The sequence below is a fragment of the Sorex fumeus genome, unplaced genomic scaffold, assembly GCF_029834395.1.
Source record: "Sorex fumeus unplaced genomic scaffold, SorFum_2.1 ptg000079l, whole genome shotgun sequence".
Lineage (NCBI taxonomy): Eukaryota > Metazoa > Chordata > Mammalia > Eulipotyphla > Soricidae > Sorex > Sorex fumeus.
In genome coordinates, this window is record NW_026606136.1 from 7785174 (window position 1) to 7800593 (window position 15420).

Genomic DNA, 15420 nt, shown 5'->3' on the forward strand with positions numbered 1-15420 from the left:
GCGGGCCCGGGGCGGGGCGGTGCAGGGCCCAGGGCCGACCGGGGCCAGCGAGGGTCGCCCAGGGCCGGCCTCGGGGACCGTCCCGCGTGAGCCGGCGACGCCGCGGAGACCCTCAGCCGGGGCTCTGCGGGCGGGGACGAAGGCCCGTCCACACGCACGCACACGCGCGGAGGGCGCCCCGGACCCGCCCGGTGCCCCCCGAGCCCCGCCGGGCGGGCCGCCCCGGCCTCTCCCGGCCCCCCGGGGGCGGCGCGTGGCCACGCAGCGCCCGCAGCCCGAGTGCCCCCGTGGAGACCCGAGCGCCGTGGCCCGGGGAGGGGGCGCGGTCCGGCGCAGGCCCCGCCCCCGCCGGCGCAGGCCCCGCCCCGCCGGCGCAGGCCCCGCCCCGGCCCCGCCCCGCCCGCCGGAAGCGCCGCGCGCGCCTGCGCAGCCCCGCGGCCGACTCGGAAGCTCGCGCTGCCCGCGGCGGCTCTCGGCGACCTCGGCCCGCCCGCCCGCCGCCGCCCGCCCGTGCCCGCGCCCCCGCGCCCCCGCGCCCCCGCGCCCGCGCCCGCGCCCCCGCCGCCGCCGCCGCCGGCCCGACGCCGCCCCGGCGGGATGCCGCCGCCTCGGGGCCGCGGGGGCTGCGGGCGGCCGGCGCGCGAGTCGGGTGGGTGGCCGCGCGCGGGCCTCGGCCCCCTGCCCCGCCGCCAGGGCTAGCCCGGCCCCCCGCAGCCATGCAGGCGCCGCCGCCGCCCTACGACTTCGGCAGCGACGAGAACGCGCCCAAGTGGCGGGGGCTGCTGGTGCCCGCGCTGAAGAAGGTGAGCGCGCCCCCCGCCCCGGGCCCGGGGACCCCTTTCGCCCCCGCGCCCCTCCGCTGCGACCCCGGCCGCTCCTCGGCCCCGCGCGCGGCCCGACCCCCCGGGAGCCCCCCGGGGAGCGCCGGTGGGTGGGTGGGTGGGCGCGGGCGACCCCCGGAGGCGCCGCCCCGCCCCGCCCCGCCTCGCCCCCTGCGTCCCGAGGGGCCCCGCGCCCACCAGGCTCCCGCGCCCACCCCCCGCCGCCTCCTGCAGGCCTGGCCGCCGCTGTCCGGCGCAGGGAGCAGGTGTCCGGCGCCCGCGCTCAGGGCCCGGCCTCGCTCTTGACTCTGGCCTCCGGCTTTCGGGGCACCCCGGGCCGGGTCACTCCCGCCCTGCACCCTGGAGCCGCCCCTGGGGGCGATCCCACCCTGGGGGAGGGAGGCCGGGTGCGGCCCACGCTGGCCGGGGGCAGGGCCAGTGCCCTCCCGCCGTGCTGTGGCGTTGAGCGGGCACCCGGCCGGGCCCCTCGGGGTTCAGCGGTCTCCCGGCCCTGGAAGCAGGTGTCCGGCCTGGGTGGGGTGGGAGGGGGGAGGAAGGTCCTTGGAAACACGCAGCAGCGCGCCCACCGCAGCTGGGACCCCGCCTGGCACCTCCCGCTCAGGGGCCGCCCAGGTGCCTCCTGGGGGGGGACCCTATTTGGCAGGCCAGGGGGCCACACGGGCGGGCACGACTGGAATCTGGCCATCAGATCATTCAGTGTGGCCAGCACAGAGTGATTTTTAATGTGATTAACCACGATTAGACAAATGGAAGCTCTTAGGTCCGGTCTGAACTCTCCCTTCCTGCCGTGCCAGCGGTCTGCCCACCGGATAGTCTTAGCACGCGGGCAAGCGCTCTCTGCCACCAAGCCGCCTCCCAGCCCTTCCCTCTTCTCAGGGGACAGGAAGGAATCTCTTTCCTCCCGTTCTGTCCCTTCCTGCTGGGCTCCCAGCGTGGCCCAGGGGCGCACTGGGAGACCCGCTTGTGTCCCCCGCAGAGCTACCGCTGCAGGCAGTCGGGCTGGTCGGGCCAAGTTCTCCCACTTTCATTTACTTTTTTCCCACTTTTGTTTCGAAAGGTGGCTGGTGCCCAGAAGCCGAGGTTGAAATAGGTCCCGCGTGCCGGGTCCAGTGCTGCACGTTGCCCGCCGGCGAGCTGTCTCCCGGACTCCCGAGGCTTCGGGCACTGGGTGCAGAGAGCCCGCTGCGCTCTGGACGACCCTCCTTGGCCCGCCCTCTGCCAGTCCTCCCCGTAGGCATCCTCTGGACTCCCTTGGCCGCAGCTCTGCTCAGCCCCTCGGGACTGCGTGGACAGGCCGCAGTGCGGGCGGAGTTTAAGACTGCTCGTTGGCCTTCATCCCTCACCTTCCCAGCTAGGTTGGACGTTCCGTGTAGATTCTCACGGGAGCAGGAATGGTCGTTCACCCTCATTTTTGCTTCCACGAATGGTGTGACTGACACCTGGTGGGCACTAGAGTGCGGGTGAGGAGGCGAGGGTCTGCCCAGGTCAGAACCCCTGCTGGCCCCTAACCACTCCGTGTTCGCCCGCTTGGCTTACGGCTGTGTCGGCTGCCCTGGCCGGGCCGTGACAGAGGGCATCCCCGCGTTACCGCCACGTCCAGGGAAGTGATCCGTTTCCCCCGGACAGTGTTCTTTCCAATTTAACTGCTCTCGTTCCTTCTCTCCAGACTGTTGCGGTCACTTCTTTTTATTTTTAGTTTTGGCCCTACCTGGCAGTGCCCAGGGACTGCTCCCGGCTCTCTGCTGGCATGGTGGTTCCTGGTGGCGCCCGGGGTCTGTGTGGGGCCAGCAAGGCAGAGCGTGCGCCCCCGTGATCGCCTCTCAACTAAACTCTCTGCCTTTCGCCCTTTTCCGTTCTTCACACTTGAGAAGTTAGGGTACCTCTGAGTATGTTCCGTCAGCGCCCCGGCCGTCTGTTGGGCTGGAGAGTGGGAGGGAGCGTTTCTGCAGTGGTCTCGGCAGGTTTGGTTCTGTGGGTTGCCTGCCGGAAACGTCCCTGTTTTATACGCGTCAGCCAGATTGAACCCCTGCTCTTCCCCCGCGTGGCCAGACTGTCCTGCTGCGTCTGCCAGCTCAGGTCTTACCCGGGGCACCCGCCGATCAGACCTGCGCCAGCCTTGTCCTCCACCGAAGACCAAAAGATAAACGCCAGTCTCCCACAGTGCCCGAGTGGGACTGCTGTGGACGCAGTGCGGGAGAGCGTGCCGAGGCCACTGGCGTGGTTTAGTTGATGTTGTTGTTTGGGTTCCCAGCCTGCTGTGCTCAGGGTTGGTTCCTGGCTCGGGACCACTCCCCTGGGGCTGGGGGCGCCATGTGTGCTGGGCCCCGGTGCCAGCCAGGAGTTGGACCGGTCTACAGGTAATAGGGGTCGTTGAAGAGTTCCCGCCCTTTTGTTCTTGTGCTTTTGACCCACACTGGCCTGCGCTCAGGGTTTCCTCCTGGTGGTGCTCGGGATAGGACCTGGGTCGGCTGCGTGTGAGGCAAGTCGCCTTACCTGCTGGGCGGTGGCTCCCGCCCCTGGGAGGGGTTGAACCTGCCTGTGAGACGCCGTGGTGATTAATCTCACGGATTTTGAATGAGTGGGGGAGTGGCATCACGTTTTGATTTTGGGAAACTCACTGGACCACAGAATGAAAGAAGAACCGGAGGAGAGTGAGACCGGGCGGGAGGGGCTCATAGTCCAGCCTTCGGTTCCGCTTCAGGGGAGGGGGCTTTTGCCCTGGGACTGAACTGGGGAGAGGGGGTTTATCTGAGGATGTTTTGCGGGCAGAATCGGCACGCTCGATCAGTGAACCGAGTGCTTGGGAGCAGGCCGGGCCCGCGGTGTTTGTCCTTCGGTCCGGGCGGGGAGCGCGCAGAGAAGCGGCCGGGCATCTGTGGTGCCACTGGGATATGGCGATTTCAAAGGCCCTTTGGTTGTCGAGGTGGGCTTATTGAGCTGGCCGTTGTTGCTACCAGGCGAAACAGAGCTAGGACTCGCAGAAGCAAAGTCAGAAGAATAATGAAGTGGGTATCTACGTAGGCTAAAAAGTGGCTGTTTGTGGCAGCTCTGTGCAGCAAAATTTGGAAATCGCTCGAATATCCGTCAGCAGGTAAATGAGTAGGTTGTGATTTTGTGATGCCACTAAGTGTTGCCGCATGTGCCAACGTAACTGAATCTCTGAATAGTTAAGACAAATAAGAGAATCCAGACTCTGAGAAAAATTGTATTCTCTCTAATTCTGTGTATACAAAAAAGGATCAGTAGTTGTTTAGGGGCGTTTGTGCTCGTCCGTCTCGATTGTGCCTGTAGCTTCAGCTGTGTGTACGTACCTTCCGGTTTCTCAGCTGGTATCGCTCACGGCGGTCCTGTTTACTGTACGTCAGATGCATCACCGAGGTGGTCTTTAAGGAAAGCAACAGGACCTGGAGAGAGAGTTCAGGACCGGAGGGGCTTTGCCTGTGGGGTCCCAGCTCACTCTGCAGTCACACGGTCCCTGCACAGAGCTGGGACCAGCTACTGAGCGCCCCCCGTTCAGGGCTCAAAAGCCGAAGCCAAACAAAGAGAGCGAGTGGGCCAGCCGCTGAGCAAGATGAACTCGGACCAAACACACATGAGGGCTGGTGTGGGGGGGTGGGGAGAGCGGGCGAAAACATGGGAAAGGAGTGAGTGAAGAAATGCAGGCCTTCAAGGACAGGTGACTTGGATGATCTTTTCGGTCCTGAGGGAGTGGAGTGGAGAGGGCTTGCCTTGCACGTTGCTGCCCTGGGTGTTATCCGGGCACCCTGTGGGGTCTCCCAGCAGCACCAGGAGGGAGCCCTGAGCACCACCTGCTGTTACCCCAAGCCCAAACACCAAAGCTTGGGATGTTCTGGGGAAAGACGCTCGTGTGTCGTGGAGGCATTCAAGGTGTTCGAGAACACTTGCTTATTGAGAAGGAGCTGGCAGGGACACTCAGAAAGATGTTCAGCAAGAAGAAAGTAAGCTCAGGAGCACAAGAAATGGGGCTTGCCGTGGGCCGGAGCAATGATACAGTGAGTCAGGGGTTGGTTGCCTTGCATGCCTCGGACCCTGGTGGGATCCCTGGCACCCCGTATGGTCCCCGGAGCATCGCCGGTGGTGCGCGGAAAACAAACAAGTGATTTTTCTTGAATGATTTTCCAGGCGCTGTTTTCAGAGTCTCACGAGTATACTCTGATTTACAGGGTTCTAGTACACTAACGCCTCCATTTAACCAGAGCGAGTGAAGATTTGGAAGGGTAGTTTGGTCAGAGCCTGCATTTCAGCACTCGGCTCTCTTCTGTCGGGCAGGAGTATCGGCCTCGTTTCTTCTTAGACGGGAGGGAAAGAGGTCAGGGCGGATCTGGGTGGGGAGCCGGGCGTTTGTGCTTGTAGCCTCCGTTGCCGCGATGAAATGGAAGGCGAGCTCCTTCTGCAGTGAGGCAGGGGCTGAGGAAGGAGTCCGAGGACTGGAGTGTGGCTGAGAGGCCAGCTGGGTGGGCCGAGGGATGGTGCGGGGGCAGAGCGCTTGCCTCGCACCAGGTTGGACACCTCGGGTGGTCCTCGAGCCCACCAGGAGCGAGTGATCTCTGGGTGCAGAGCCAGGACTTAGCCCTTGAGCACCTCTGAGGAAAGCAAAAAACGAAAGGTCAGCTTGTACGTTCGCAGGAGACGGCTGTGCGGTGCCGCGGGTGGGGCCAGACCTTTGCAGCCGCGGCCACTGGTCTGCTGGCCGGGACTTCCTCGGGTGACGCGGGGCTCGGCGGGGCAGAGCAGCGGCTAAGGCTGTTGCCTTGCCCGGGGCCCACGCAGGTTCCATCCCCTGCAGCCCATAGGTGCCAGGTGTGATTCCTGAGTGTCGACCCAGGAGTGACCCCTGAGCACTGCGGAGGGTGGCTGAGAAACCAAGTGTTGAAAGGAGGTGAATCATACACATGCTGACGTTTCAGTACCACGTGGCGAACCACAGTGCCCGGGGAGGGGAGGTCTGCCACAGAGGCAGTGGGAGGTGCTGACCTGGGGGCCCCGGGGACACTGGTGTTGGGGAACGGACGCAGGTGACAGCACAGATGCTGGAACAGGGTAGGAAGGAGACCCTGTCATGAGCAACTTTGTAGCTGTGTATCTCAGGTGATTCGATAATAAAAACAAAACCTAAATCAAGAAAGCTTTTTAAAATAAAGCAGAGAAGTAAATTGATGGCAGTAGAGGCTAGGGACATTTCCGGGGACGGAGGGAAGACTTTGAGAGGGACTTTGGAGGTGTACAGTGTGGCTTTGGTGGATCGGAAGCCTTGATGAATTGGAGGAGATGAATGAATGGAGGCAGTGAGCGTTCTGTTTGAAGTTGCACGATTTCAGAGGTGAGCCTGAGACAGTTTGGAGCTCTGAAGCGAGCGTGTTGGATGGCTGGTCCCTGGCAGGGATGCTGAAGCCTGCAGGGTCGGCGGTTCCCAGCCCTGTAATGCATGGTGTATGTAGCTGTGGTGAAATACGAAAGTACTTTGCTTTTTAGTTTTGAATATTTTGGTCATATGACCAAGTTTTTAACCCAACTCTGTTATGCAGAACGCCAGAATACAGAAACACCGAGAAAATCATGCCCGCCCATAATTCTGATTCTGCAGTGAACATTCAGCTAAGCTTACGTTCATCTCCGTGTTTGAACGCAATTCCGAGTCGCACACACCTGTGAGCGTCATTAAACGCGATGCCTACGACTTCAGCTTGAGTTTAGTATTTGTTGGCAGTTCTCTTACTTTATGGGTGAAATTTACAAGCAGGAACACACGGATATTGTACAGTCAGATTAGTTTTGACGGGTGAATACAGCCTGCCTGTCCACCGAGAGTAGAACGTTTCTGCTATACCTGAAGTCCCCCTCACGTGCCTCCTCCCGTCCGGCCCTGCCCCCTCCTGGGGAGAAGGGCCGCTCAGCTCCTCAGCTGCAGGTTAATTCCATCGATTCGAAGACTTGATATGAATAGAGCCATACGTATCAGTTTCTGGTCGGGCTCCTGCGAGTGCGTCTATCGGTAATTCAGACTCTTTCCTTCACACGGCTGGCAAGAGTTACCGGACAGGTGAAGCCCTGAGATGTTTCCAGTTTGGAGCTACTATTAAAAATGCCATCAGTGTTCTTATATAATGTTCAATAGAAATATATTTTATTTCTCTTGACTAAACACAGTCTCGTAGAATAGGTGCTTCTTTTCTCCTCTTTTCCTTTTATATTTCTAAGAACTGAATTTATGTAAAAAATACACACGTGTATAGTTTGGTTTGGTTTGGTTTTGGGCCACACCCAGGGGCGCTCAGGACTTCCTTGTGGCTCTGTGCTCAAGGATCACTCCAGGCTCAAGGGGCAGTATGGTGTCCAGGGAACAGACTTGGGCAGCCGCGTGCGAAGCAGCGCCTAACTGGTTGTACTCCCTCTGCTCCCAAAGTACATTTCCTAACCATTATAGAGTTCAAGTATAGCACTGTCCTCCCGTTGTTCATCGATTTGCTCGAGCGGGCACCAGTAATGTCTCCATTGTGGGACTTGTTATCACTGTTTTTGGCATATCGAATACGCCATGGAGCTCTGCCGGGCGGGTGGGATACTCTCGGTAGCTTGCTGGGTTCTCTGAGAGGGACTGAGGAATGGAACCCAGGGCAAGGCAAACGCCCTGCCCGCGGTGCCGCCAGCTTTTTTTAGAATGTAAGGATGGACTTCAAATCGATAAACCTTTAATAAGGCTGACTAAGGGAGAATGAACAGTGAGACAGGATCAGTGTTGGGAAATCTCGCCTGGCCTCCTCTTGCCTCGAATCCTGGAATCACCGCAAGGAGCTTCTGTTCACACTAAAGATCGGGACGGCAGCAGGGAGCTCGCGCACAGGCGGTCGCTCGAGGGGCCTGGGTGTGACCCCTGACACAGTGCGGTCTCTTGAGCTCTGCGCCGGGAGTAGCCCCTAGTCCCCACCGGGCAGAGAAACCAGAAAAGGACAAAAGCTTGGGTGAAGTGAACGCATTCCTCGGGAGCCAGAGAGTGCCTGCTGGCTGGCGTGCCTGCTTTGTTGCATGCAGGAGGTCTGGGTTCGACCCCAGGAGCACATGACTTCTGAGGTCCTGCTGGGAAAGACCCCTGAGCACTGCCAGGCAGGGTCCCCAGCAGGACCAGACGGAACAGACAGAAGGATGATCCTGCTCTTCGGAAACCGCCAACTTTACCCCAAACAAAACATCCGCCTGAAAACCCATAAAATGCTCTTTCTTCTGACGACGAAGACATTTTATGAATTTTACTTGCGACAAGTAGCGGACAGAGCAAATCTATTACAAAAGAGCCACATGGAAATTTCATTTTGCTTTTGAACCTTTTTGCCTCCAGCCCCGGAGCCTGAGGCCCACGTCTCGTGCTACTTGGCCAAGGGGGCTCGTGGCACAGTGCTCGGTCCTGCTGGCAGGAGACTGCCTGAGGTTCCTGGGAGCCGCAGTGCAGCCTTGGGGCTCGGGGGCCACCAGGCTGTTACCTGGTGCTTGGTGAGTGCGTGCTGTGCTGAAGTTTGAGCTCAGGTCCCAGTGCTTGCCCGACCCGTTCCCTTGGAAACTGAGTGAGTTCCCAGGCTCCCAAATACAACAGAACTAAAGAAATACGATGTCTGAAGTTCAAAGTTCCCTAAACTTAGCAGGATGGAGAAGGAATCAATAAACTTGAAATGGAGTCCCCCTTTTTGCCTTTCTCCTTTATTTTTTTTTTTTTTCTCTTTTCTTTTTGGGTCACACCCGGCGATGCTCAGGGGTTACTCCCGGCTCTGCACTCAAGAATTGCTCCTGGTGGTGCTGCTGTGAATCGAACCTGGGTCGGCCGCGTGCAGGCAAATGCCCTCCCTGCTGTGCTATCACTCCAGCCCCTATTTTATGTTTTTCAGATATCACTTTCAGGTGTGTTTTCTTTGCCTTTTCATGGAAGTTCCTTAGTTGTTGGAGGGCTGGTTTGGTGGTGGTGAATTCTTTCAACAGTTACGTGTCCGCACGCCTGGGGAAGGGTTATACCCAGAGGTGCGCAGGATTGACTCGTGTCTCAGTGCTCAGGATGACTGCTGGGATGGAACCCAGATCCTGCATGCAGGACAAGCGCCTTAGCTGCCATGCTCTGTCTCCTTTGCCCCAAAACTGTTGTCGTCGTGTTGGGCCATGTGCAGTGTGGCCAGGCTTTACTCCGGGTTCTTCACCCAGAGGTCACTCTTGGCCAGATTTGGGGCACTGTGGAGTGCCAGGGGTCAGACCAGGCGGGCCCCAGGCCGGGCGCTCCCCTTACCTGCTGTCCTAGCTCTCTGCCCACCCCGGGCTCTTAACCGATTGGCTGGACTATTTCTGGTGAAGTTTTCCCTATTCAGCATCTTGTATTCATCTCCTATTTCGTTCTGGCCTCCGAGTCTCTGGCGAAATCTGCTGACAGTCTTCTGGGAGTGAGGGGGGGGCTCTTCGATCTGCACCTCTCTGCTGTTCTCTTTTAGGATTTTCTCTATCACCCCCCCCCCCTAAATTATAAATAGCGCGTGCATTTGTTTGGATTTGCTTTTGTGTTTTGAAGAAAAACACTCGCCAGCAGTGTCGGGTAGGGTGGGGTGTGGGCAGGGGCCACGCCTGGTGGATCTCGGTGGTGCTCGGCCGGCCTGGCTGGTGGCTGAGTGCCGCAGTGCAGGGGTGCGGTGCTGCTGGGCCGGACGGCGCCGTGACCACCTGCCTGGCTGTGATTGGTTTCACAGAGGAGCAAAAGGACCAAGAGGGGTCTTAAAAAGCAAGGGACTCACAAAATAGTGAATCAGACGAGTGTTCCAGAACACGGCCAGAGAACTAACACAGCAGTGATCCTTGCTAGCTTCCTGGAGAACGTGCTCAGCAAAGACTTCTCCTACAGGACACCCGACGAAACTAGATAGCTCTCGTAACTGATGCTCGAGACAGCTTCCCAGAGACTTCTACCCTTCACTTAATTCTCTGTCTTTTCCAGAATTCTTTCCTTGGCTCTCTTCCCATTAATTTTTTTGGGGGGCACACCGGGTGATGCTGTGGCCACCCCGGGCTTGGCATTCAGGAGTCACTCCTGGCAGGGCTCGGGACGGGCCTGGGTCTTCGGCATGCAAGGCAAGCATCCTCACTGCTCCCTGTCACTCAGCCCCCAGGACTGAAGCCTGCCTGGGTTTCCTGAACACAGCATTCCAGTACCAACCCGCGCCCCTGAATGTAGTAATTCTCTTTAAAAAGCATGATGTAGGGTGCTGGGTCATGGAAGGGCACAGAGGTAGAGCACTTGCTTTGCGAGTGTGAGACCGCGGGTTTGATTCCTGGAAACCACATGGTCCCTCACCAACCCCGGAACAGGTGCCAGTCCTCAGGGTCTCCGGAGCACACGTTTTGCCCAGACAAGGCACAAAAGGCACGCAAGTTTGGAATTGCGCATACCCATCCAATGACTTCAGGGCGCTGAGGCTGTGGTTGAAGGAACTTGCGCGCTTTTCCTGTATTTCACATATTTTTGTTTTCATTCCTCGAAATTATGAGACTTGACCTTCGGTTTTTTTTTCCCTTTTCTTTTCTTTTTGGGTCACACCCAGCAATACTAAGGGGTTCCTCCTGGCTCTGCACTCAGGGATCACTCCTGGCGGGGCTCAGGAGACCCTATGGATGCCGGGGATTGAATGCCGGGTCGGCCGCGTGCAAGGCAAACGCCCTCCCCGCTGTGCTGTCGCTCCGGCCCGACCTTTGACTTCGACCAGCCGTTCCATTCTTGTCGCTGTTTGGAGCTATCCTCCCAACTGCCTGCTTTGGGGACCATATTACGGGACGGAACCTAGGCTTCCTACGTGCAGAGAAATCCTCTGCCCGTTGGATTCCCTCCCAGACCCAGACCCCCGTCATGAATTCCTGGTTCCTCTAGGAAGATGCAGGTTGCAGGCTCTTAGGGTGATCGTGATGCTTTTCTCTCCCTGCCTGCAATCGGAGCTGTTGAGAGACAGTGGGTGTGAGCGGGGGTCATGCATGCCTGGACACTGGACTTTTGAGAGGACAGCATTTTGTGGGGGGGGGGGGTTGACGAGGGAAAGCTGGGGGCCTGGGAAGGTGGCGTCCATGCTTTGGTCAGGAGGCCCAGGTCCCGTCTCTGGCACTGCATGGTCTCCCGGGGAACTCTGGGATTGGCCCCAGCGGTTTGCCGGAGGCAGTCTCCGGGCACCCGCAGATGCGGCCACCGCACCCAAAGCTGAACAGTAAAATGGGGGTGGGTGAGTGGGGAAAAGAGCGGGAAGGGATTGGCTGGTGCCCCTTAGCACGGCGAGCCCCCGGCCCCAGTGAGGAGTCGGTGTTGGCCCAGCTCTGCCCAGTTGGCCCAACCCAGAATCAAAAGGAAAAGGGGGAGGCAGGACGCTGGTGTCGATGTGGCGTAAGCATAGCTGGAGATTCTGATGCATCGCTCTTTCTTTCTTGGGAGGGGGGGGGGGTCACACCCAGCCTCTGCTCAGGGTTCCTCCTGGCGCTGCACTCAGGAATCTCTCCTGGAGGTGCTTAGTGCTTATGTGCATCCCCTCTGGGATGCCAGGGATGCACAAATTGGCAAGGACAGAAAAACGCTCTTGGAATATTCTTAGTCTCCAGTCTGAACCTCAGAATTTCAGCTGCCTGTTCAGAGTCTAGGCGACCACTTTAGAACTGTTTCTACTGTAAAACTTAAGTGAAGAGACTTCTGAGATCCTGAGGAATTGCTGTCCGTTCACAGTTCTATGGGAAAACGTGATCTGAGCCAGACAATTAATTCTGACAATAGAAAGCAGTTTGATGCAATTTGGAGAAGATAGGTCCCACTGAAAAGCCTTTGGGCTGGGGAGAGTGTGGTGGGTTGCCTTGCATGTGTCTGGTATGGGTTCGATCCCTGCTACCCCACATGCGCCCCCTGCATGGCCAGCAGTGATTCCTGAGCATAGAGCCAGGAGTCAGCCCTGGGAACTGTCAGGCGTGGCCCGCAAACGAACAAAAAGACAACTAAAAGGTCTGTTCTTGGGAGCCAGATGGCTCCAGGGCACACGTGCCTGCTGGGTGGATACACACCTGAGCACACCTGTCGAAAACAGAAGGTGCCCCCTGCCCCTGAGACCTGCGTGCCCCCACCTCCAGCCCGCGGGGGGAAATACTGCCCACTTTGGCATGTAGTGTTCCAATGACACCTTATTGGTATTCATAGATTCGGAGTAGACGTGAGTTCTTCCTTTTAGAGCGATCCAAGTATCCACTTCGTACAGCATGACTTTCATTGTTCTACCATTAAGTAGCTTCTGATTTTTTTAACGTATTCACAATTGTGGAATAAAAATAAAGTGAGTCATAAGCCAAAGTATTTTTTTCTGTGGTTTCTAGAATTTTAGTGTGATGCTTTTGAGCATTTTATAGAACCAAACGCTCGGGATGTGCTTTGTTACGTACAGCAGAAAAACAGGTTTTCCGGGGGGGCGGGGAGGGGGAGGGGGGAGGGTGGCGCACACCGGGCCCTGCTCAGCGGTTACTCCTGCTCTCACCCAGGAATCACTCCTGGCCGGCTCCAGCAGCTTATGGGGGACTCGAACCCAGGTCGGCCGCATGCGAGGCAGTTGCCTTTGCCCCTGTTCTCTGCCCGTGGCCCCCGTTTCGTTCCAACTTTAGAAACCACTCAGGCTGCTCTGCCGCTTGTCCTGTGTGTCTCCGCTGTTCCCGCTCTGAGAACACGTATTTCCTGTGCTCTCGAGCACGTATTTCCCCTCTCTCTCTCCGCTCACATCTTTCTTTCTTTTCTGGGGGTCACACCCAGCCGATGCTCAGGGCTCCTCCTGGCTCTGCACTCAGGAATCTCTCCTGGAGGTGCTCAGGGGCCCTCGGGGACGCCGGGGATCGAACCCAGGTCAGCCTTGTGCAAGGCAAAAACCCTCCCCATGACACGTCTTTTTAATCAAGTTTCATTCAACAGAAACTCTTGCTTCACCAAAAGAACAAAAACCCCCTCAAACCTACACTTGATAGCCACACGCTGATAACTGTGGCCATCTTCGTAACAACTCCCTGGCCGTTTTTCCCCCTTAATTTTTGTTAATCACCAGGATTTACCAAGTTCGCAGAATCGCGTTCTAGGCATGCAGCGTCCCGCAGCCGCCCCGCCCCCGCCCCCACCCGCTGCCCAGCCTCCTGCCTGCCCTTTTGCAGACATAGAACAAATTTATTCACTGCTTGCTCCAACGGAACTTCAAGGAATGGCGAATGGAATGTCCAGAAAATACATCAGTCAAGGCCAGTCGTGATGATTGATTGCTAGGTGATTTTAACGAATGCAAGTAAGGTGTTGATTTGCTATCAGAAACGTATAGAATTTCCTGGCAAGCTAAGAGTGAGCATCCCCTTCTTAGTCCAGAGAGGGCTGCCGTACGCATAGAGAAGTTCTAGTGTTCCCCCTCCCCCTCCCCCCCTTTTTTTCTGTTTTGGGGCCGTACCTGGAGGTGCTCAGGGCCCATTCCTGCCTCTGAGCTCAGAGACCGCTCTGGCAGGGTTTGGGCGCTTGCGGGATGCCAGGGATTGAACCTGGGTCGGCTCCCTGCAAGGCAAGTGCCCCACCCGCTGTGCTGTCTCTCTGGCCTTCCAAAGCTTGCTTTCTTTTTTTTTCCAAGGCTTCTTGCCAAACTGGTTTTCAAGGCTGCCGGTCTCTAGGCCGTTGCCCAGGAAGCTGCTCTGTTCCTTCCCGTTGGGATGCTCGTCTGGCTGGGTGAAGTGCTCCGAGCCCCGTGTTCTTTGGTTGCGTACTTGTGCTGTGTCCCTCTGTTCTCGTCTGGCTTTCAGGGTTTCTCTTAATATACGTGCCGTAAATCTTCCAGGCTTTCCTTTGTTCCTTCCTTTTTTCTTTTAAATGTAAGAGTACAGCTATTTATTCAGCCACTGATTAGCTGATTGAATTGGGCATGAACTCCACCTTTTTTTCCCAAGTGTTTATAATTTTATTTATTGAATCACCGTGAGAGCAGTTACAAAGCTTTCGGGTCTGAGTCTCGGTCATACAAAGAAACACCCGTCCCTTCACCAGTGCCCATTCTCCACCCCCAACAAACCCAGTATACCCCCATCCCACACCCTACCTGTGGGGCAGATGATTTCCACATTACTCTCTCTCTACTTCGATCACATTCAATATTTCGACACCAGACCCACCATTATTATGAGATTTTACCCCAACACTCAGGTCTGCTGAAAAGGCAACAGTAGACAATTTGTGTTCTATTGCTGGTTATGAATAACATATGATGTCACGTGGCTGCAGTAATGGACCGCGATTTTGAAATTCTGAAATTTTAACACTTAAATCTGGAGGGATTTCTGCCAAAAGCCGCTGGGTTTCGAGATTTGCTCCTGAGTCTCTGGGATCATGGCCGTTGAGCAGCTTGATCAGGAGCCAGAGAGGCCGTTCGTGGGCGGTGACTTGGAGTCTCGTTGGGGTGGGGAGGACAGGACCGGCTCCACCCCCATCCCGTGAGGCCCTGCGTGTCTCCTCACTGGGGGCCCAAACCTGACTGTCCAGTGGCCTCTGAAGGATGGCGGCCACTGGGCTGCCGGGGGAACAGGCCAAGGCACGAAACCTCTTCCCACCTGGGTTGGCCCAGCACCGGTAACCTACTGCAGGGACTGGACGCATTTCTGCCAGAAGCCTTTGGGTTCCGAGATTAGTTTCTGAGCCTCTGGGATCATGGCCGTTAAGCAGTTCGATCAGGAACCAGAGAGGCCTTGCCTCCAATTACATAGCTGAGCCGGAGGTGGTTTGTGGGTGTGTCTCCCACGTACCTAACTATGGGCCATTTACTTTCTTGGTAAACTTTGCCCCAGGTTTTTGGGGTCTGGCCAAAGGCACAGCAGCAATTTGGGGGTATCTGGAAGTCTGAAGGCGCCATCAGGCTGCTGATGCACTCACCTCACAGGTACAGATTGACCTGCTGGCGGCACCATGCCCCCTGCCCTTTCCTGTTTGACCTTGCTGCATACAGTATTGTCTGTCTTTGGATTTGGACATTTTGAGTACAGTGTGTCTTGGGGTTTTTTAGTTGAGTCTTTTTCACTGGGACCGTTTGGGCTTCTTGAATCTCGGTGCCCATAATCTTCAACTCCGGAAATTTCTTAATGATGACTCTTTTTATTTTATTTATTTTTTGGCTTTTTGGGTCATATCCGGTGATGCTCAGGGGTTACTCCTGGCTCATGCACTCAGGAATTACTCTTGGCAGTGCTCGGGGGACCATATGGGATGCTGGGAATCGAACTCGGGTCGGCCGCGTGCAAGGCAACACCCTTCCCGCAGTGCTGTCGCTCCAGCCCCCTTACTGATGATTCTTAAATATTGTTTCTTCATCACATCTACCTACCTGTTCTTCAGGGACTTGATGATTCTTAAATTGTTTCTCTTAACTCACCCCCCGGTTCTGGAATGTTCTTCATTTCTTTGCAGACTATGTTCCATCGATTTTTTTTCCCTAGTAGTTTTCTCCTCATATTGGAGCGCCTTGATTTCTTGAATTTATAAACAAAAACTGGTTTTTGGTCCATATCCGGTTGT

At 57.1% G+C, this 15420-nt stretch overlaps 1 protein-coding gene across 2 annotated transcripts in view; it reads left to right on the plus strand.

Annotated features, from left to right (window-relative positions):
• Positions 1-608: 608 nt before the first annotated feature.
• Positions 609-15420, plus strand: part of SOS1 (SOS Ras/Rac guanine nucleotide exchange factor 1) — a 113507-nt gene continuing 98695 nt past the window's right edge. For both annotated transcript variants that reach the window (XM_056130570.1, XM_056130571.1), the window contains exon 1: positions 609-803. In XM_056130570.1, the coding sequence (XP_055986545.1) occupies positions 717-803 (87 nt within the window). In that variant the 5' untranslated portion in view covers positions 609-716. The remainder of the gene's footprint in view (positions 804-15420) is intronic.